General features: G+C 39.9%; 1 protein-coding gene across 1 annotated transcript in view; it reads right to left on the reverse strand.

Annotated features, from left to right (window-relative positions):
• MYH15 (myosin heavy chain 15) overlaps positions 1-16,175 on the reverse strand; it is an 82,758-nt gene extending 66,583 nt beyond the window's left edge. The window contains exons 1-9 of the mRNA XM_040336646.1: positions 16,051-16,175; positions 12,183-12,286; positions 11,061-11,204; positions 10,723-10,879; positions 10,171-10,198; positions 6,665-6,761; positions 5,545-5,565; positions 4,345-4,437; positions 886-949 (exon numbers count right to left, since the gene is read on the reverse strand). Of these exons, the coding sequence (XP_040192580.1) occupies positions 886-949; positions 4,345-4,437; positions 5,545-5,565; positions 6,665-6,761; positions 10,171-10,198; positions 10,723-10,879; positions 11,061-11,204; positions 12,183-12,286; positions 16,051-16,141 (799 nt within the window). The 5' untranslated portion in view covers positions 16,142-16,175. The remainder of the gene's footprint in view (positions 1-885; positions 950-4,344; positions 4,438-5,544; positions 5,566-6,664; positions 6,762-10,170; positions 10,199-10,722; positions 10,880-11,060; positions 11,205-12,182; positions 12,287-16,050) is intronic.
• Positions 16,176-22,713: the final 6,538 nt, after the last annotated feature.

Genomic DNA, 22,713 nt, shown 5'->3' on the forward strand with positions numbered 1-22,713 from the left:
AGTTTCGTTTTTGCATGTTATCCTGCCTGTGTGCATGTACAGAGCCATAGAGCAGTGATGGTTTGGAAAATGAAACTAGAATCTCCCAGTACTGTGGTCATCAGGAAACAGACAACCAGGAAGTGTCCAGAACAGAGAAGAATTACAGCAACATCAGAGCAAAAACGAACAATGAGGACATGAAACCAGGACTGGAGTAAGGTAAAGGAAGCTATTTATCTAAAAAAAAAAATCCTTTAGTGACCCTTTAACTCTGTTGAATAGAAGTGATCTGCCTGTAAAGCCAGCTAATCACTTCTACTGACTGGTAAGTGGTGTCTTCCTCTCCTGCTCCCTTGGTTCACTTGACTTCTCTGTGAGCCCAGGACTGCTGCAATAGGATTCAGAAACATTGAGCTCTGAGACATTTTGTGTACAAAATTTTAGTGTATCGGTGGTACCAGTTGGTTAACCTGTAGATTGGGGACACAATCAGTAGGGCTGAGGTGGTGGAGGCATTAGTAGTCTAATAGTCCCCTGATGTTTGGATAAAAGAAAACCTGTTATTGCCATGTCATAGCAGCCAATTATTGGACCCAGTCATATGATCAAAGGAGTGGCACCACTGAGTTCAGCACTGGTTGTGATGGAAGAAGGATCAGGGGGGAGTACAGGCAAGGTGAGTAAGAGGTGGTTGTGTGGGGGCCCTTTGTAGAAACACTGGGGTTTATTTACTAAAACCTGAAAGTGCAAAATCTGGTGCAGCTCTGCATAGAAACCAATCAGCTTCCAGGTTTTATTGTCAAAGCTTAATTGAACAAGCTGGAGTTAGGTTTTGCATGGGCAAAAGGGTTAACAGAGCAGTTTTTTAAAGTAATATTATCTTTATGTAGTTTATCAACTTACAGATTTCGATATCAGCAGAAGACAATTTGCCAGTGGTACCAAAGTGGATTCTAATGAATTTACCCTGTGGGAGGCAAAAGTAAATAACACATGTTAAATTGTGCTTGATCTAATACATGCTAGAAATATTTGGACCCTTGGTTCAGGTTTTTGGCAAGTATGGTAAGCTTTTCGCCCAAAACCACTAAATTCATTGCAGCGGGGTGCAAAAAAGTTAATGGTAAACATAGATGATAGTACTATAGGGTGGCACAGTGAACAATGAACACATGTGACACACTTAGGCCAGGTTCACATATGTGCGCACGCTGTTTCCAGCCTGGGGTATGGTGCGTTCCTCTTCACTGGTTCAGGTGCGATTCAGGTCCAAATTTTTGCCTGAATTTGCACCTGAACCAGACCCAAAAACGCACAGGACCCTTTTGAAATTTGCACCGCGTCCGCCCCGGACATGTCTGAACCAGCTCCATTGAAAACCGGTCACATTCGCATGTCATGCTAATTGGATGCGGTGAAAATCGCATCCAATTCGCACATATATGAACCAAGCCTTGATCTATTTTTAGAGTGGAGTATTGCCAATGTGTGATAATATCTGCAGTCACAGTAAGTATACCATTCAAATATTCCGGAGCTTCCTGAAGACGCTGCTTAGCAAAAAATGTAGAGGCAGTGGCGAGTGTGCCATATCTGGTTTGGTGGTACCTCCGTGGTGATGTCATTTCCATTTCCAGCAATTATAACAAACATTGGTTCCAGTAAGCAGAACGGCGGAGCGGAATACAGGCTGGTTGTATTGGTGCCAAGAGACTGGGCACCAACAAATGTGACTGTATACATTTTAAGCGTTATGTGTTTGTACCATTTTTTTTATAAATACTGCACCATGAAATTATTTTCTGTCCTTTTTGGGAGGAACTAGTATTACTACTGGGGAGGTGAGATACTTATGAAGAAAGAGTACCATCATATGATCCACCAGCTGGAATGCGGCTGTGAACCCTGGGATTAAGCGCTTATAGCCTTCTTTTTAAGGGGTCATTGAGTTGTGGTTAGTGCATTGAATTATCACTTGTGGTGAAACACTGGGAAATAAGGAGTGGAAGGCTATTGATAAAAGGAACACTAATGGTTTTTATTTTCTTTGCACACTGTGGACTGGGACTTTAAATACAGTATTATCTGGACTATGTTATGTCATTTTATATTATTGCAGTTATATTAATTACTGTATTATGAGATTTGGGATTTTACTGTGTTATGGGATTCGAGTATGTTTATGAGAGCACCGGACCTTACTTTGGAATATTTGAATGTTGTAAGTGGAATAGTTTCTAAAGGGGCAGCTTTTAGTAATTATTATTGTTTTAAACAATATATTTTTTAGATAAAAAGCAGGCACCCATTATTGCTAATTTGTACACAGTAAATATAGCGCTGAATAAAAAGCAGTCAATCAGGATGCAATGAAGCCAAAAAATCAGCTGCTATCACAATGCATGCATTGGGGAAACACCAACTTTTCTGTAGACTAGAATTGTATTTCCTATAAAATCAATCTAACACAGACAATATTTTCTACTATGTTTATCTAACAGCACATTTAGTTGCTTGGTTGTGTTTTAAGACTTATGTTATTCAGCAGTGAAGCAAATTATCTATACAAAGCATTGCTAGCATAAACAAGTACAGGCATACCCCACTTTTAAATACACAATGCGATTTATTTACTATCGCTGGAGAGTGCAAAATCAGGCTCAATTTTGGATAGAAACCAATGAGGTTCTAACCCTAGCTTGTTCAATTAAGCCTGGTAATAAAACCTGGAAGTTCATTGGTTTTTATGCAGACGTGAGCCTGATTTTGCACTCTCCAGCGATAGTAAATAAACCCCATTGTGTACTTAAAACGTGGGGTATGCCTGTATATATTGTTCAGGACTGAGTGTGCAAGTGGTTGGAGCAGTGGTAATATTATACCATAAAACATAATAAAAATAAAAAACCACCTAATCTATTCTGGTAAGAATGTTAATTGCAATTACGCTAAACTTGCCAGGAATACACCTCTGTGGATGAACCCCAAACTTCAACACTTTTATAAATTAGATGATGCACCCGGGTGGGCTTCCAAGGGGGTTAAATTGCTCGGAGAGGTTACTCGGGATGGTGACCTGCTAACATTTGATCAACTGAAAACCAAACACGACCTTCCGAACTCGCAATTTTTTCGGTATCTTAGTTTAAGGCATGCATATCAGTCCCAGTTTGAGTCGCGGAGGGTTGAATCTTTTCCCTCTAGATTGGAGGACCTGCTTGCAACGGAAGAACTGCCCAAAACACTGTCAGTGTCCTACAAGGAGTTATTTAAGGCTAGTCCCAAAGGGTTACTTAAGTGCAGAGAGAGATGGGGGGTGGAGGTCCCGGGCATACAGGGAGAGGAGTGGGATGAAATGGGATCGTCCATTTAAATACTTAGTGGCAGCGAGAGATCGCCTAATTCAATTCAAGTTTTTGCATAGGGTCTATTATACTCCTGCCAGGTTGGCATCAATATATCCATCTGTCCCTGCTGAATGTTGGAGGTGTACGTTCTCCCCTGCTGACGCGCAACATGTGTTCTGGAGCTGTCCCCTAATCCAACAGTTCTGGACGGAGGTCACGGAATGTATTAAGGAGGTGCTGGGAGTCCCGGTCCTGCGGGACATTAGTGTCTGCCTACTGGGTCTGGTCGAGGATGTGGTCCCATCTAGGGCACACAGAACACTATTGAGTATCTTACTGTTTTATGGGAAAAAAGCCATCCTACTCAAATGGAGAAACCCAAAGGCCCCTGAGATTGCGTTTTGGAAGGGCTTGGTGAACGCCATGCTACCATATTACAAAGCAACATATCTGTCCCGGGGATGTGTGGGGAAATTCGAGAAGGTGTGGAGGGCCTGGTATGAATCAGAACACACGGTGGGGTAGGGGGTAGGATGCATAATTCTGGTCGATAATGTTCTGTAAACTGGGGAGAAACGTACATCAGCTGGGTTGGTGACTTGGTTTGCGGCATGCCGTGACGGAGGAGAATATGATTACTGACTTGATCTTAGGCTGAGGCCGGTGGGGGAAGGGAACTGAGTAGAGGGAGGGAGGGGGGGTGGGGGGGTATTGTTGCTGTATTTTGTTTTTTTTTTCCAGTATGCCATCTGCGATGGCACAGTATTTTGTATGTTCCCGGTCATGTTGACCGACTGTTCACCTTGGTACTTTGTCAAGGTGTGTTTTGTTCTGTTTGTATGTCATATGCAAAAACCTTTAATAAACAGAAATTTTCAAAAAAAAACTTGCCAGGAATACAGAACTGATGATTTGCTGAAATTGGTTACCTATGTAAACATCCTATATACATAAATTACAGTCAGGGGGGAAAAAATAAACTGTAGTCTAACCGACAGAAGAATGGCAAACTTACAAAACGAGATGAATTATCATTTCTCAGGGTTTTGGCATTTCCAAAAGCTTCCAGGGCTGGGTTTGCCTGGATGATTTGATCTTCCAGGGTTCCCTAAAAAAATATGCATATTTAAATCAATATCTATTTCCATAATTTCAACACAATACCACAGGCTGACTAAAGGGGTCAATAATGTTTAGCACAGTGAGTGAATAGGGCAAAGCATTGTTCACTTTGCATCATGTTAGGGGGAAAATAAAATAAAATACAAAGAGAATTCTTGCTGGCCCATGATTATATGATTCACCCTAGTCATTTACCTCTTCCTACGCCCTCCCAGTGGCCCTTTAACTGGGTCCTAATGTTGGGAGGTGATATGGACTTCCCAATAACGTGATCACTGCGATTGGCTGTCACAGTGGTCACATGATCGGGAGCCCATCCCACCAGCTCCCAATCACAAGCATAGATTTAGAACTGTTTTGTGACAGCTCAGTCATTGTGCCGGGAGCGCACACTGAGTGCGCACTCAGCACAGAAACCTCAGCCATCATGAACGCATATATAAAGAATGTAAGTGTTAGGCCGCGTACACACGGTTGTTCCTGAGAATGGTCCGACGGGCCATTTCCATCGGTTCACCGCTGAAGTGGCCTGATGGTCTGATGTGCGTACACACCATCGTTCCAAAAACCGATCAGGTCAGAACGCAGTGACGTCAAACACACGACCTGCTGAATAAAACGAAGTTCAAGCATGTGTCGACTTGTTTCTGAGCATGCGCGGGTTTTGAACCGATGCTTTTCTGTACTAACCATCGGTTTGGACCGATCGGGCAGCGGTCCATCGGTTCAGTTTTGAAGCATGTTTTAAAATTTTGGACCGAAGGAAAACAGACCGATGGGCTATACACATGGTCGATTTGGACCGATGAAACTGAACCTCGGTCCATTCTCATCGGTTTGGTCTGACCGTGTGTAAGGGGCCTCAGGGCTCATCCTCCTTGCCCCTACAGATAGATATCATGTGGTCGCCAACGGTTAAAACAGGAAAATGTCTCCACCAAGAACCTAATACTCTCACTTAATAAAAATGACACTGATATTTGCCATCAACCCAATCTTGTTCTCTTATATTTGAGCGTGTATACTGTATATTGATATTAGACAGACTGATATATTCAGGTAGATATTTGGCATATTGATTATGCATACTTACGCCAGTCTTTGTTGCTGGTTGCTGTTAAGAAAAAAACATCCAATTACACTTCAGTTTTAATCACTGAGAAAACGCAACAATACAATGTATGTCTGCCCAACAGACAAAAAAAAAAAAAACATAAAACATTATACCCTGCTTAGCTTCTAAATTGTATTAACATTTCTTACAGCAGGACCTGAACTTATTTACATTTAGTACTTAAAAAATTGCAGAAACAAGCTATGTTTAAATAAAGTATAAAATTAGCCAAACAAGAAACTTTGAATGAAATAAGTCATACGCAGGCCCCATTCACACCTGAATGATTTGAAGCTTCACTAGAAGCATTTCAACGCTCAACACTAGAATTTTCATTCACACCTAAGCGTAGTGTCGCTTGAAGCTCAAAAAATAAAAAAAGCTTCCCTTGGGGCAAAGCTAAGTTTTTGTCCCAATAGACTTTAATGGGAGCACTGTGCATTTTTTATTCCCTTATTCCCTAATAACTAGCTTTCTATTGGTTAAAAAAAATAATTGCTCAACCTGAAACCTGAGCAGAAACATCTGTAAAAACGCTCATAAAAAAAGTCTGAAAAATCACCAGACGCTCAGCTCAAGTGTCAAAAGAGAAATAGAAAAAAGAGGACGCACCAACCTTGTGCATTATCCTTTATAGGATATGTATAGGAATAACATATGTTGCCGTGAAAAGCCTTTGACACTGGTCAGATGAGTCACAGAAGCCAGATATGTTTATCCCTAATGATAACCCTACTATTATGAAGTAAAACAGACACATGAAATTACATGAAATCAGAATGGATGATTAGTATAGCAACTGGGAACTGGTGATGCTGGAGAATCTGTCTGAGAGAATAATGGTGTCTGCCATTGCTGAACTTTCTTTTTGATAATGGTAGTTCCCTGGCTGTCATGCTGATGTTTTTTTAAAGTTGATAAATAAATCACCCAGAACAGGTAAAGAAATAGTGAATTCGGACATTTTCTAACCCTTTTTGGCATACTGGTTCCATGTCTATGACTCAAACATACCCAAATCAAACATGAACAAGCAACTGGAATTTTCAGAAGGAGGTCAGTAAAAGTAGAGTACTCTACAACTAAGAAAAGTACTTACATTCTTTTTACCAGAAGGGTCACCGATTGCTGCAACTGTGGCAAAGTACTGAATAACACGTTTCGTGTTCACAGTCTTGCCAGCACCAGATTCTCCACTATAAACAACAATTTGACAGAATGAATTGATTTGCATGCTAATCATTATACACTGAGAAAAATATTGCTAAAAATATTATCAATGATGACTGGGATGATCTTTCCCTGGATATCGAACTAAACATGTAAAAATGTATATGAAAATGTAACACTATACAGGCGGGGGGGGGGGGGGTTGATTTATTATAGGAATAGAGTATTTTCACCTAGCTAAATGAATGTTTACTTTGAAAAGTGAATGGAAGTGAATGGAATGAATTTGTGGTCACTTTAAAACAACCAATCATGAGTTAGGGAAATTAAGAAAACAAGATTGTTTTCTACCTAATGACTGTATATTTAAAGTAAGCAGTTTCACCCTTTTTTTTAGGTATATATACAGTAACCTATACCAAAGACATTGGGGGAAAAGGAAGATGATAGAAAAGGATAAGGTAGTAACCTTTTGACATAACTTTAATATATACAGGCATACCCCACGTTTAAGTACACAATGGGGTTTATTTACTATCGCTGGAGAGTGCAAAATCAGGCTTACTTCTTCATAGAAACCAATGAACTTCCAGGTTTTATTACCAGGCTTAATTGAACAAGCTGGGGTTAGAAGCTCATTGGTTTCTCTCCAGAATTGAGCCTGATTTTGCACTCTCCAGCGATATTAAATAAATCGCATTGTGTATTTAAAAGTGGGGTATGCCTGTATAAGCAGTGTATTTAAACACAAAGTTTCCCTATCCTTTTGCCCCTAACCACTTAAGAAATATAGGCTAAAAATAAAAAACAGGGAACAGGCAGGCTCTTTATTACAGAAGAGACATGCAATGTCTTCTGCAATAAAACACACTTGCCTGCCGTCTCCCAGTCCTCTATAGATTGTACACTGAGCCACGTATACGCAGCTCAAACTACATTCTGGCACAATGCCTGTTAGCCAGGATGACTGCACTCTTGCACATGCATGGAAGTGACTTTATCTTGCACCGGCCAATCAAGATGGAAGAGAACTGCCACCCAGAAGAAGCCGGGAAAAAGATGTTGGCGTTGGCGAGAGACCTTGTCGATGTTAGACCTTTGGAGCACAGGTAAGTATTCTTGCCTTTAGTTCTATTTGAAAGTGGTTGTAAACCCTTACATATACCCAGTGAAGTGACTGACTTCATGTGATGCACAGAGATGAGACAAATCCTCATACATAAGTTGTATGCGTCTATGAGTTTTCTCTTATGAAGATGAAGATCTGTTCAAAGTGGTCAGAAAGCTGAAATTACACTCTGCAGAGGAGGAGAGGTCTGAGAGCTGATAGGAGGGAAGAGACACACACTCCTTTACACAGCACTCAGGAACAGATGAGGCTGTCAATTAAATGCAGCTCCATCCCCTGTCACCATTTTTCTCTTGGTGTCAGGAAAACTTGTCAGAAGTGATTCATACTGATAGCAGAGGAAGGAGGCAGCAGACAGAAATTACACTTGGTGCTCTTAATTTAGACAAGGATATGCTTTGTTCATATTTCATGTCTGGGGTTTACAAACACTTTAAAGCGGAGTTCCGGCCACAATTTCACTTTTTAAATATAAATACCCCTGTAATACACAAGCTTAATGTATTCTAGTAAAGTTAGTCTGTAAACTAAGGTCCGTTTTGTTACAGCATTTAGACACTTTATAAAATAGAAATTGACTGGGGCCATCTTAAGTGTGGGCATCATGAAGCCAGACTGTATGACTTCCTGGATTTCAGCCTTGCAGATATCGCACATGCTCAGTGCTGCACAAGCAGTGTATTAGGTTTCAGATCAGGTTTCAGCACCTGTACTGTCCAAGTCACATGATCCTTTGAGACTGGGGAGTGCACAGACTCCTGGAAAGTTACACCCACTGCATTCCCAGGAGTCTGTGCGGTGTAGGTTAGGAAGCATTAAGCACCTAGGTGCAGGAAGTGGGAAGATTAACTATTCTGCCTAGCAACAACACTTTGAAGGCATCTAAAAAAAAAAAAAAATTTCTTAAAGGACTAATGACATTTTTTTAAAACTACTGATGTAATGTTATATTTATGGGTGGAACTCCACTTTAAGTCCACCCCCCAAATCCCCTTCATACCAGATCACAAGAAGCTGGCAGAGAGATGTAAACATTACTTCAGGCCTTGCAGCTAGATCTAGGTAAGTCAAAGGGTAACTCCACTTTCGTGGGAAAAAATGTTGCAAATAAACAAAATAATATAGCATATACAATTGTGACTCAAGTCCTATTGTAATTAAATGTTATTAAAAATTACCTTTTCTTTTCAATCTGCAGCTCTGTAATTTTCTGTAAAATGTAATGCAAGATGGCTACCTGGAGGCATTCTATACACAGAGGGTGCACAGAACGCAACCCCCCCCCCCCCCCCAGAAACATTATTTCCTGCTTGTGTGATTGGCTTACTGATTTTCCCAGAAGTCTGCCCTAAGATACAAATCATGAGCATCCCCTGCAACAAAATGTCATTTTTGGTGAGATACCCTCAAAGGGAAAAACTAATCTAAAAGGGATGCAGACCCGATTGATATTTATAAAACCACTCCCATACAGGTTCACTTTGCACATGGACACAGACAAACAAACCGTTATTTCTTCAGAATAACAAAAGGTAGGAATCTGCAACAAAGTTTGTTAAAATCCCTGCAATGTACATAGATCATTCAGAGGGTAATGTTTTGTTTTTTTCCTCAACAAAAGTGAAGTTACTCTTTGAGCAATTTAGGGAGCTATGCCTACTTAGAGGGGTAGAAAGTGTCCTTACTATTTAAGTTACACATTACTACAGAAAATATCTGTTGTGTTTTATCAGTCTAGGATTACTTTAACACTAGGATTAATTTAACAGTGTAATAAAAGCCAAGCAAGTATTGAACAAGGTGAGATAACACAAGTTTTACATACATAAAAGTTATAACAAATATGTGTCAAGTGTATTATTAAATAATTAAAATGCATTTTTAACTTGGGCCGGTTGGACGTCAACTGTGTTGGGAAATATAGAGGTGCAATTTAGTATTTGGGATTTTTATATGGAACTCTTTCATCACTTTACTAATTTGCTCTTTATGGATAGTAGCTATGTTTGTCTTTAGTGTTGTCTAAAAAGATATTTGCTTCTAATGCAAAATGTGTCTTTACCAGCTCATTTCTGTTTTGTTTGTTTTTTTGTTTCCTTGGCATTTGTATTTCTTATGGCCTTTCAAAATGGTCTAGATGGCTTTTCTTTTCTTTAATATATAACTATGTAAGCCTATGTTTACTGTAGCCATGTTTGTCTGACTTGTCAGTATGTATTCTGATTTATGTCACCTTTCTTTTTCTTGAATTTTTTTTTATAAAAGCATCTTTAAAAATAAAAAATAACATTTTTAAGCTTACTTACGTGATTAACATTGACTGATTTTCACGATCTAACAAGCAAAAAAAAGAAGACATGTAGATATTTTGATACCTTCATAAGAAAATGATTGCAAAAGCCATAAAGTAGCTCAGAAACCCTCATAGATAAAACATGTAATAGTTATTATTATTTAAGGTACTTATATAGCGCTGTCAATTTACGCAGCGCTTTACAGTACATATACATTGCACATTCACATAATTAATGGATGTGTAGATGTTGCCCATAGCAAAGGGTCATATGTTAGCAATTTTATTCTAACCTGTAATATTCTGCAGAAAAAAAGAAGCCAGGATTAGATTGGCTAATGAAAAATAAGGACATACTGTAATGTATGATAATTATACTTATACAATAAACATAAGATACCCAAATTGTTTGAATGTGTTTATCCTGGATGAGATCTAATAAAATCAACGTCAGAATATATAAAATGATTACATTTTACAACGCACATTAAATCAATGTGTAGCACAATAGAAAAAAAATGGTAACTGCTAATAGCTTGGTAAAAGGAAATTAATTTATGCTTACTGCGCAACATGTCATGGTAAGCATTGTCAGCAATGGAGAAGATATGAGGAGGGGCTTCAGAACGTCTCTTGCCCTTGTAAGCAGTGACCACCTCTGTCTTGTAGACTGGAAGTGCTTTGTACGGGTTCACAGTCACACAGAAAAGGCCCGAATAAGTCTGTATTACAAGAAACACTTAGTATTGCATGAACTAGATCCCAATAATAGTAATTGTAAAATAGAAGAATACAGTTGCAATGCTGCAAACACCTCACGAAAAAAATAAAATAAAAATCAGACAAAATGTAACAAAAAAAATTTGAGTAGCTAAGTAGAGGGTATACATTTGAGTTACTTACATAGATCATCCAGCTAGCATAGCGTTTGCGCAGATTAGATAACACTGATGCTTCATTGAGGTGAGTTAACATAGCCATATCTTCAATCATGTCAAACTTCGGGGGATTCATCTGCTGTACATCTGCCTCCTTTACCGTGACAGTCTATGAAAATGGGGAATACATAAATTAGAAAATACACTCATTTACCACCTCATTGTGTTATGCTTTATCTCATATTCCACAACATGGTGTGCTGCTCTCTTGACGTGATTATCATTATAAGGTCACTTAAGGCCAGAGTGGGTCAAGCAAATAAAAAGGCAGTAAAAAAAAATATATATATATATATATATATATATATATAAAAATATATATATATATAAATATATAAATGTCTTTATTTATTATCACTTTGCCTCTTGGAAAAAGCTAATAGGAAAGGAGTTTAAAGGACCACTGTCATGAAAAATGCTATCCAACAAACGTAATTGGAAAAAGGAAGCAAGTTATAATTGGAATGCTCTCAGCACTCACCTTTATTCCCATGGTTTAAAGGTAAAGGGAAATGCTGCCTAAAGTACACGTAAATGTGAAAACAAGATAAATAAACGTAATAGATATAAAAACAAAAGAACTAAAGTTGAACTCCATGCACAAAAACTTAAATTTTGTATATACAGTATACAAAATTAATATCTTAATAATATAATATCTTTTATATATATATATATATATATATATATATGTATATATATATATATATAGATAGATAATATATATAATATATTATATTATAATATCTTGATAGCCACACATTATATCAATCAACGTATGTGTACCAAATGTTTTTGCAAACCTAAATATTATTTTGTAAAAATAACAGTGACTGTGCCGCACAAAAAAAAAAAACTGTGGTGAGACCGACCAACAACATGCTACATGCTTATCTCAGAGTTCAACTTTAATATACTGAAAACTATCATATTAAACACATACAGTTTTCAGAATACATTATTTTTCACAATAGTGGCCCTTTAAACTGCCAGTTATGAAAACGTAAAGTATGCTATTTTAACAATATTCAATAAACTGTTAGCACTGCATAGATTATACCTTGTTCTGTGATAGGTTTAACTTTACCTTTCCATCAGCAAGCTCAACAGTGACTTTTCCTGCACCAGTCTCTTTAATTTCAGCCTCTAAATACGCTTCCTTCTCGTCAGGTATCCAACATTTCTTCTTTCCTATTCAATAAAATAAAAACTTTATTCTGGAGCTATGCTCTTTTCTATATATTATACTTTTTTTTAGCATGACATTAGCTCTGTACTCACATCTTCTGACTGTATGGCTTTAGGAGGGACTTAAGACAAGAATGCAGGATAGAGACTATTGTGTGGTTTGTAAAGTGTCACATGGCTTGTAAGTGTTATGTAAAAAAAATAAAACCACTACCAAATGTTATATACCGTAATCTATAGTCCCAAATGAAACAATGGTAACACTGCATAATGATATACATAAAGATATAAAACATTTCTGGATCTGGCCAAGTACTGGAATTGAGCAGTGAAAACTATAGAATGAAAAATCAGAGCTGACATGGAGCTGTTGCTGCTGTAGCAATCAGGTTTGGCCCTTGAAGTGAAACAGAGAATTATACTATTGTCAGGATCAGCTCCACTTTCACTCCACTTAAGTATATTTTTTTTCATTCAATTTATCATTAACTTTTTTCTTTTACCTATACTACTATTACCAGCCTTTCTTATTTTTGGCACAAATTTTCTGCTTGCATTTGCATAATGAAATGACAACATCCCCCATTGCTAGTGGCTTACTAAACCCTGTATTATCCAGTTTAATTTGTCCAGGCCATTTTTCCACAATACAGATAAGGAATTAGAACAATCATAGATTGCTAAAAATGCATAAGGCCTCGTACACACGGCCGAGGAACTCGACGTGCCAAACACATCGAGTTCCTCGGCCAGTTCAGCCCTGAAGCCGCCGAGGAGCTCGGCGGGACGAGAGCTCCCATTGAACAACGAGGAAATAGAGAACATGTTCTCTATTTCCTCGCCGAGGTCCTCGTCGGCTTCCTCGGCCGAAAGTGTACACACGGCCGGGTTTCTCGGGAGAATTCAGCCAGAAACTCGGTCGGAAGCTGAATTCTGCCGAGGAAACTGGTCGTGTGTACGGGGCCTCATGGATCAGCAATAGTGCATATCTCAATGCAAATGTTAGTGGAAAATTTTAGGTGGGTAATCATAATTATGGTAGTTGTAAGAATATTAATGCACTTGCAACAACAAAATTGAGTACTGTCAGAACAAGTTTTGGGGGGGGGGGGGGATATCCCCTTCTAAATGCAAAAGTGTTTTATGCCTCTTGGGTTATGTGAATCCTAATAGCATGGATCGTGATCAGGTAGTGGCTTTTTATAGCATGTAAGTTGATAGCCTGTGGTTGGGTTTCACCCAATCCTACTACTCTGAGGGACTGGATTGGGCAAATGGATAAATATGTAAATATATAAAAAATATGCCTATGTTCAATGCATATACATCAAAGAGGATGAGCATGTCCCGACCAAAACACTAATACATTGATATCAAGAGGATCTATAAATTGTCACATCCAAGAGTTTGAGGGTCACCACCGTAGCCAAAACTAATCATACAAAAAGGGGGGAGGATGTTATCCCATGGGACAACCGAGGAATGGTATCCCAAGGGACAACCAAGGGGCTACCAAGGCAGTGACGGACAATGATATAGATATAAAAATAAAAAGTTTAATGAATGTTACAAAATTACACTTCTATATATGATAAGATATCAAAAATTACTACCATATGAGCTAAAAAGCTCTATTACAAACCTAATTGCAACGGCCGGCCAATACTGCACTAATGAACCTGGTTCATATAAGTGCAACAAACCCACATAAAAGACTATGTTCAATGCAACATAATCTTTCACATTATACAAAAAATTGGGCTAACTTTACTGTTTTGTCTTTAATAAATTAAAATGTATTTTTTCCCCAAAAATTGCTGTTGAAAGACTGCTGCACAAATACAGTGTGACATAAAATATTGCAATGACTGCCATTTTATTTTCTAGGGTCTCTGCTTAAAAATATAAATATATAATGCCTACCTAAACAAGCTTTCCACCACCCAGTGAACTTCTGCATGCCTCGCTCTACCCTTGGAGAGGGATGACCGGGTGACCGTTCTGCCTTTCCTCCCCTCCTCCTAGTTTCTTTTGTGTCCCTTCTCTGGTCCTGTTCGCCCTCCCTTGCTCTGCTTTCTTTCTCTATCCTCCCTGTTCCCCCTAATTTCAGATTACTAGATAAGTGGAACTCCCTTGATCACTCAAGGTCTTCTACCTGCCGGCACACATGACCCTGCCATGTGTGCCTTTTCCTGTTTCAATGCCAATGTTTTGATGTTTGCTCCCCTGCAATATGGGTGAGCAGTACTATAGATACTTCAGTCGTGGTATTGGATTGTCCTATTGAATACTTCCCCTGGGATCGTTGTCTTAGTGCTTTTTGTTAGCCATTCATATGTTGGAGTTTTTATTGATGATGTACTCAGATGTGTATCTCTTATGTCTGTGTTTTTTTATGACTCTTTATACAAATAAAGGAATTACAAATATATATTGGCTTACCTCTGCATACTCTATCCCCCCTTCAGTCCATCATGAATGCTGCTGCCAGACTAATCCACCTTACCAACCGCTCTTTCTCTGCTACTCCCCTCTGTCAATCCCTCCACTGGCTTCCGCTCACCCAACAAATTAAATTCAAAATACTAACAATTACCTACAAAGCCATCCACAACTCTGCCCCCAGCTACATCACTGACCTAGTTTCTAAATACCAACCTGTACGTTCTCTTCGTTCTTCTCAAGACCTCCTACTCTCTAGCTCTCTCATCACCTGCTCCCATGCTCATCTCCAGGACTTTTCTAGAGCCTCTCTAAGCCTATGGAACTCCTTGCCCCAATCTATCCATCTATCTCCTTCTCTATCAGCTTTTAGAGGATCCCTGAAAACCCTCCTCTTCAGAGAAGCCTACACTTCCCACACATAACTGTATTTTCATTTGAGTCCATCTGATCATCCCCCACAGCCAACTACCCTTTGTTCCACTTGACCCTCCCTTCTAGATTGTAAGCTCTCTGGTCCCTCCTGTATTGATTTGTATTGTGACTGTACTGTCTTCCCTGATGTAAAGCGCTGCGCAAACTGTTGGCGCTATATAAATCCCGTATAATAATAATAATATATATATATATATATATATATATATATATATATACACATAATGTTTGGGGGTTCTAAGTAATTTTCTAGTAAAAAATGGCGCTATATAAATCCTGTATAATAATAATAATAATAATATATATATATATATATATATATATATATATATATATATATATATATATATATATATATATACATAATGTTTGGGGGTTCTAAGTAATTTTCTAGTAAAAAATAAATAAAGTTTTACATGTACATGAAAAGTGTCAGAATTTTTTTTTTTTTTAGGTAGTTGAAATCATAAACCGAAATGCATTATATCCACAGAAAACATTACCGCCTACTGCTACAATACTATTGCTAAAAATCTGAATAATAGCATCTGTCATAATTTGCAGTACAATGGGTTAGCAGTTAGCATTCGTGCCTTGCAGCACTAGGGTCCTCGGTTTAAATCCCAACCATCCCAACTACCTGCATTGAGTTTACTTGTTCTCCCTGTGCTACCAAGGGATTTCCATTGGTACTTTGGTTTCCTCCCACACTCCAAAGGTAGTATAATTGGCTCCTGCGTAATTAATCAGCACTATAACTTCCTATAATAAATACCAAATCCAAAAACAACTGTCCATCAAATCAATGGGATACACTTATAAAATGTAGTAAAGGAGATGTAAGTAATTCAAAACAGAACCTCAAATGATATAATTAAACAGTCACTTGCCATCAAATGCCACTGTCTGCAATATCATTCTTTCTCTTTCACTCTTCCTCAGGAAGGAAGCTGCCTCCCCGAATTCCGACATGTCCATCATTTTGACAGATGTAAGTGATACTCAGAATCAGATACTGTAAAACAAGTAAAACTGTTAAGACAATATAGAAAATATGCAAGTGGAATTGTTATAAGGAAAGCAATTAACTGTAACCAATATCCTCTCAGTCCTGATACATTCATTTTAAATATGCACACATACACCTGTGTGTCTTCCTGTAAATCATCATGTAGAATTGAAAAGATCATTGTGTGCATACCCTGTCAAGCAAATGATGTGGTAATGACTGCTAGATGACTTCTGGCTTTTATATGAGGTCTTCAAGGTCAACAAGGCCAAGTACTTTTCATTAGATCCTAATTTAGTCCTCAGGGTGCGGGGAGATGGGTGCAGACATTTAGCTTACAGTTCTAGGAGGAGGGGGTTATCTGGCTCTTGTTTGTCACTTCACTTGATTGTTGGTGCATTGTTAATAAATGACCTAATGGAATGGAGAAATTGTTTCCCTAATCACATGTCACAAAAACACGAGATAAAATATTTACTGCACAGCTCCTGCTGGAAAGGGTTGTGAATCTACACTGAAGAAGGCTGTAAAATGTTTAAACTTTTTATGGTATCGTTCTGTGGAGTATTATCATCTCTCATAGAAAAACGTAAAAACAAATAAAACGGTGAAAGCTAATACTGATATGCTTGTGGTACAGTAAATCTCTTTTCTAAACAAGTTGAATTTTTTTTGTATTATCTTATTATTGTTCTTTTTTAAAAATATTTAAATGGTCCTCATGGAGTGCAAAATGCAAAGATTGAAAGCATATCCAAACCCAAAAACTAAAATGTAAACCATTATAGCTTATAAAGAAAAGAAAAAATTGCACATAGAGAATAGATAAGCTGCCAACACACTACTGGGCCAGATTCACAGAGGAAATACGCCAGAGTATCTACTTATACTCTGGCGTATTTTCAAATTTGCCGCGTCGTATGTTTAGTTTGAATCCTCAAACCAAGGTACGACGGCTTTTGGCTTCGATCCGACAGGCGTACGGCTTCGTACGCCTTCGGATCGTAGGTGTAATTCTTCTGCGCCCGCTGGGTGGAGTTCGCGTTGTTTTTCCGAGTCGGGTATGCAAATTAGCTGTTTACGGCGATTCACGAAGGTACGCGCGTTCGTCGCCTTCTCTTACGTCGTCGCTAGTCGGCTTTTCCCGGCGTAAAGTTACAGCTGCTATTTCGTGGCTTATATTTAGACTGCCCATGTTAAAGTATGGCCGTTGTTCCCGCATCAAATTTAATTTTTATTTTTTTTTGCGTAAGTCGTCCGTGAATAGGAAAGGGCATAACGCACGTCGCCGTTCAAAAGATTACGTCGGTGCGACGTCATTTCGCGCAAAGCACGGCGGGAAATTTCAAAACGGAGCATGCGCAGTACGTTCGGCGCGGGAACGTGCCTAATTTAAATGATACGCGCCCCATTTGAATTAGGCGGGCTTGCACCGGATGGATTTACGCTACGCCGCCGCAAGTTTACAGGCAAGTGCTTTGTGAATCAAGCACTTGCGCTTAAAACTTGCGGCGGTGTAACATAAATGACATACGTTACGCTGCCGCACTTCTATGTGAATCTGGCCCATAGTGCAAAATATAATCAAAACAATAGTGTGGCGCTCAATAGTGAACAAATATACCGTATACTGATCAAATGATGAATATAAGGCCAATCTGACTGGAAAGTATTAATGTTGAATAAAACGTGTGAAAAAAACATCAAAACATTAATCAAGGTGAGTTTTCAAGAAGAATGAGTGAACATCCTAAAACAGTCCATCTTGAGAAACAAATACACAAAAATAAGTGAGAGTCTTTCTTGTGTTATTCAAGGTAATAAGACTTGATCTAAATAGTGCAAATGATAAGATTGGCACGCTTACCAGAAAGAGTGGGCACACGTACCGTTCGGCATGTGGGTCAAACAGGCAATCGTAAGGGAGTATGTTTCAACGAGATCCACCACAAGAGGAACGATGCTAAGAGGACAAGCTCCACTTGGTATTGCGCAAGGTGTTCCAGCATCAGAAAAGGTGTGCCGTGAATCGCATCAAGTGTTGCAATGGTCCATTGTATTGTGAATTAAAAACCATGCATAGTGTAACTCTGTATGGTATATTTATCCGATAAAAAGGGGGTTTACACTTACAGCAAATCCAATAAAACAAGCTTGTATCCTAAAAGTCAATAAGAAACGATTCCATGAGCGTCAAGGGATGCATTTCTTCCTATTGGACATCATCTGGGGTGATTTCCAATAGGACGGATTGTGTCCACACTATTGTTTTGAATCCATTATAGCTTGCCAGGGTCCATCGATGTGGTAGCTGCACTTTTTTTACTTTATTTTTGCCAGGTGATACTGCCATTTACCGTATTTATCGCGGTATAACGCGCTCCCGCGTATACCGCGCACCCCCAAAGTTGACCCGAATCCTGTGGAAAAAAAGTTTTTTTTGTACTTACAGTTTTGGTGTCTTGCGCGGCGTCCATCGGCGGCCTCGTCGGGTACGGCGTTCGTCTGCGGCTTCGGGTGTCCTCTTCGGCGGGTTCGGCGTCCTTCTGCGGCTTCGGGTGTCCTTCTGCGGCTTCGGGTGTCCTTCTGCGGCGGGTCCGGTGTCCTCTTCGGCGGGTCCGGCGTCCTTCCCGCTCGTTTCCCGTGCCGAGTTTGAATACTGCGCCGACATATACAGAGCGTAGTACACTCGTGTATTGTCGGCAATGCTCGGCTACCCGCGCTGACGTCCTGTACGTCCAGGACGTGAGCGCGGAAGGAGCCGAGACTGCTCGACTATACGCGAGTGTACTGCGCTCGGTATATGTCGGCACAGTATTCAAAACTCGGCGCGGGAAAGCGGGTATCGGCGTATACCGCGCACCCACGATTTTGCCCTGATTTTCAGGGCAAAAAAGTGCGCGGTATACGCCGATAAATACGGTACATGTTTCCTGTCCAAGGTGATAATGCTTGCTCACTGTACTGTACTGTATCTATGAAGGAGCAGGATTGTCATCCTTGCAATTTAGACTACTAACCCTAATGCTAATCGTGTTTTTGATTTTAGTTTAGGTCACAGGAAGTTACAAGGACGCTGTATTTCTGGCAGGCCTAACGGACATTTTCTGCACTTGCAGACATTGGAGGTTATTTACTAAAGGTAAATCCACTTTGCACTACAAGTGCACTGCAAGTTTGAAGTACTTGTACATAAGTGCAATCGCTGTAGATCTGAGTGGAAGATCTGAAATGAGGGGAAGCTCTGCTGATTTTATCACCCAATCATGTGCAAGCTAAAATGCTGTTTTTTATTTTCCTTGTATGTCCCCCTCGCATCTACAGTGACTGCACTTCCAAGTGGATTTGCCTTTCGAAAAAATAACCCTCATTGTACTTAAAGGCAGAACAGTGGCTTAGTGGTTAGCACTCCCACCTTGTAGCACTAGGGTCATTGGTTTTAAACTCAACCAATACACTGCCTGCATGGAGTTTGCATGTTCTCCCTGTAAATGCATGGGTTGCCTCCCACATACCAAAGAGGTGCTGGTAGGTTAACTGGCTCATCTCTAAAATTGCCCTAGAATTTATGTGTATTGGGTAGTGACCACAGATTGTACGCTCCTTGAGAACAGGGACTGATATGAATAGCATATAAAGCACTGCGTACACCTGTAATAATCACCTGAAAAAGGAAAACAAATGCAGCCACCACATCTAAGGAATGGTAAGCTGCAATATATTACATTTTCCTGTGGACAGATTCTCCCACCTGAGCTGTGGATCTCTGCAGCTCCTACAGAGTTACCATGGGCCTCTTGGTTGCTTCTCTGATTAATGGTCTCCTTGCTCGGCCTGTCAGTTTAGGTGGACGGCCATGTCTTGGTAGGTTTGCAGTTGTGACATACTCTTTCCATTTTCGGATGATGGATTAAACAGTGCTTCATGGGATGTCCAAAGCTTGGGATATTTTCTTATAACCTAACCCTGCTTTAAACTTCTCTACAACTTTATCCCTGATCTGTCTGGTGTGTTTCTTGGCCTTCGTGATGCTGTTTGTTCACTAAAGTTCTCTAACAAACCTCTGAGGGCTTCACAGAACAACTTTATTTATACTGAGATAAAATTACACACAGGTGGACTCTATTTACTAATCAGGTGACTTCTGAGGGCAATTGGTTCCACTAGATTTTAGTTAGGGGTACTAGAATAAAGGGGTCTGAATACAAATGCACGTCACACTTTTCAGATATTTGTTTGTAAAAAGAAATGAAAACCATTTACAATTTTCCGTCCACTTCACATTTATGTGCCACTTTATGTTGGTCTATAACAGGGGTCTCCAAACTTTTTCAAACAAAGGGCCAGTCTATTCTCCGTCAGACTTTAGGGGGGCCGGATTGTGGCCAACAGGGGCAGAAAATGTCAGGCCTATCATTGGTGAGAATAAATATGGCCTCAGGGTTGGTGGTCAATAGGAGGAGTGGTGCCCCTATTGGTAGGAGGAATAGTATACCATCATTGGTATCCATAGAATAAATAATGCCCCATTGTTGGTGTCAGTGGGAGTAATAGTTCCTTATAGCAGTGGAAGGAATAGTTCTCCAAGGGCCGCATAAAGACTACCAAAGGGCCACACCTGGCCCTTGGGCCGCAGTTTGGAGACCCCTGGTCTATAACATAAGATTACAATCAAATATATTTACTATTTTTTTGGGTTGTAATTTTTTTTGGTTGTAACATGACAAAATGTGGAAAATTGCAAGGAGTATGGATACTTTTTCAAGGCACTGTACTTTAACCACTTAAGGACCGCCTCCTGCAGATATACGTCGGCAGAATGGCACGGCTGGGCACAAAAATGTACCTGTACGTCCTCTTTAAGTGCCCAGCCGTGGGTCGCGGGCGCGCCCGTGACCTGGTCCGAAGCTCCGTGACCGCAGGACCCGATCGCTGCCAGAGTCCCGCAATCGGTCCCCGAAGCTGAAGAACGGGGAGAGGTATGTGTAAACAGAGCTTCCACCGTTCTTCACAGTGGCAGCTTCATTGATGGTGTGTTCCCTGATATAGGGAAACAGGATCAATGACTTCACATGTCCAGCCCCTGCCCCCCTACAGTTAGAAAAACATATGAGGTCACACATAACCCCTACAGCCCCCCCTAGTGGTTAACTCCCAAACTGCAATTGTCATTTTCACAGTAAACAATGCATTTTTATAGCATTTTTTGCTGTGAAAATGACAATGGTCCCAAAAATGTGTCAAAATTGTCTGATGTGTCCGCCATAATGTCGCAGTCATGAAAAAAATCGCTGATCGGTGCATTAGTAGTAAAAAAAATGTTTTATTATAAAAATGCAATAAAACTATCTCCTATTTTGTAAACGCTATACATTTTGCGCAAACCAATCGATAAACGCTTATTGCGATTTTTTTTTACCAAAAAAATAGGTAGAAGAATACGTATTGGCCTAAACTGAGGAAAAAAAAGTTTTAATATATATTTTTGGGGGATATTTATTATAGCAAAAAGTAAAAAATATTGAATGTTTTTCAAAATTGTCGCTCTATTTTTGTTTATAGCGCAAAAAATAAAAACTGCAGAGGTGATCAAATACCACCAAAAGAAAGCTCTATTTGTGGGGAAAAAAGGACACCAATTTTGTTTTGAAGCCACATCGCACGATCGCGCAATTGTCAGTTAAAGCGACGCAGTGCCGAATCACAAAAACTGGCCAGGTCCTTTACCTGCATAATGGTCCGGGTCTTAAGTGGTTAAAGTAGGACTCCAGCTAATGTTTTTATTTTTGTTTTAGAAGGGAGTAACCTCTGTCAGGTGTTGTTGTTGTTTTGAGCCTTGAGATCCCACTTTTTGTCCACATGACACAGCAGGAAGTAACTTCAGTCTGGTATGGTTTTTAAGGGGAACCCCCACGCCAAAAAAATGGCAGGGGGTCCCCCCCAAGAACAAGCAAGCACCGCCTGCCCAAACCATACCAGGCCACATGCCCTCAACATGGGTAAAGGTGCTTTGGAATGGGGGGGCGCAGGGCCCCCCTGCCCCAAAGCACCCACCCCCCATGTTGAGGGCATGTGGCCTGGTATGGTCCAGAAGAAGGGGCGCTTGCTCGTCCTCCCCTCTTTCCTGACCTGCCGAGCTGCATGCTCAGATAATGGTCTGGTATGGATCTTGGGGGGGACCCCACGCCTTTTTTTTGGCATGGGATTTCCCCTTAAAAACCATACAAGAACGAAGGGTCTGGTATGGTCTTTGGGGGGGAACCGCACGGCAGTTTTTTTTTCACCTTAGCGCACAAGTGGCACCTCAAGTCAGATCATCATAATCTGACTTCTGTTGCAACTTCTATTCAAATCAATGGGCTTTCATAGGGAACCATTGATTTTGAAATGTTAAAAAAAAAAACCTTAATGGGGCTGTGTCCTGTGTTTAGTATCTTTTACCAGCATCAGACATTTTTACAGCTGTAATGCCGGTCCTCAGAACGAGCTTGCCCTGGGGGTTTTTTTTTGCAGCTTGTAAACGCCTATGCCACTTAGAACTCCT

The sequence above is a fragment of the Rana temporaria genome, chromosome 2 (genome assembly GCF_905171775.1).
Source record: "Rana temporaria chromosome 2, aRanTem1.1, whole genome shotgun sequence".
NCBI classification, from domain to species: domain Eukaryota; kingdom Metazoa; phylum Chordata; class Amphibia; order Anura; family Ranidae; genus Rana; species Rana temporaria.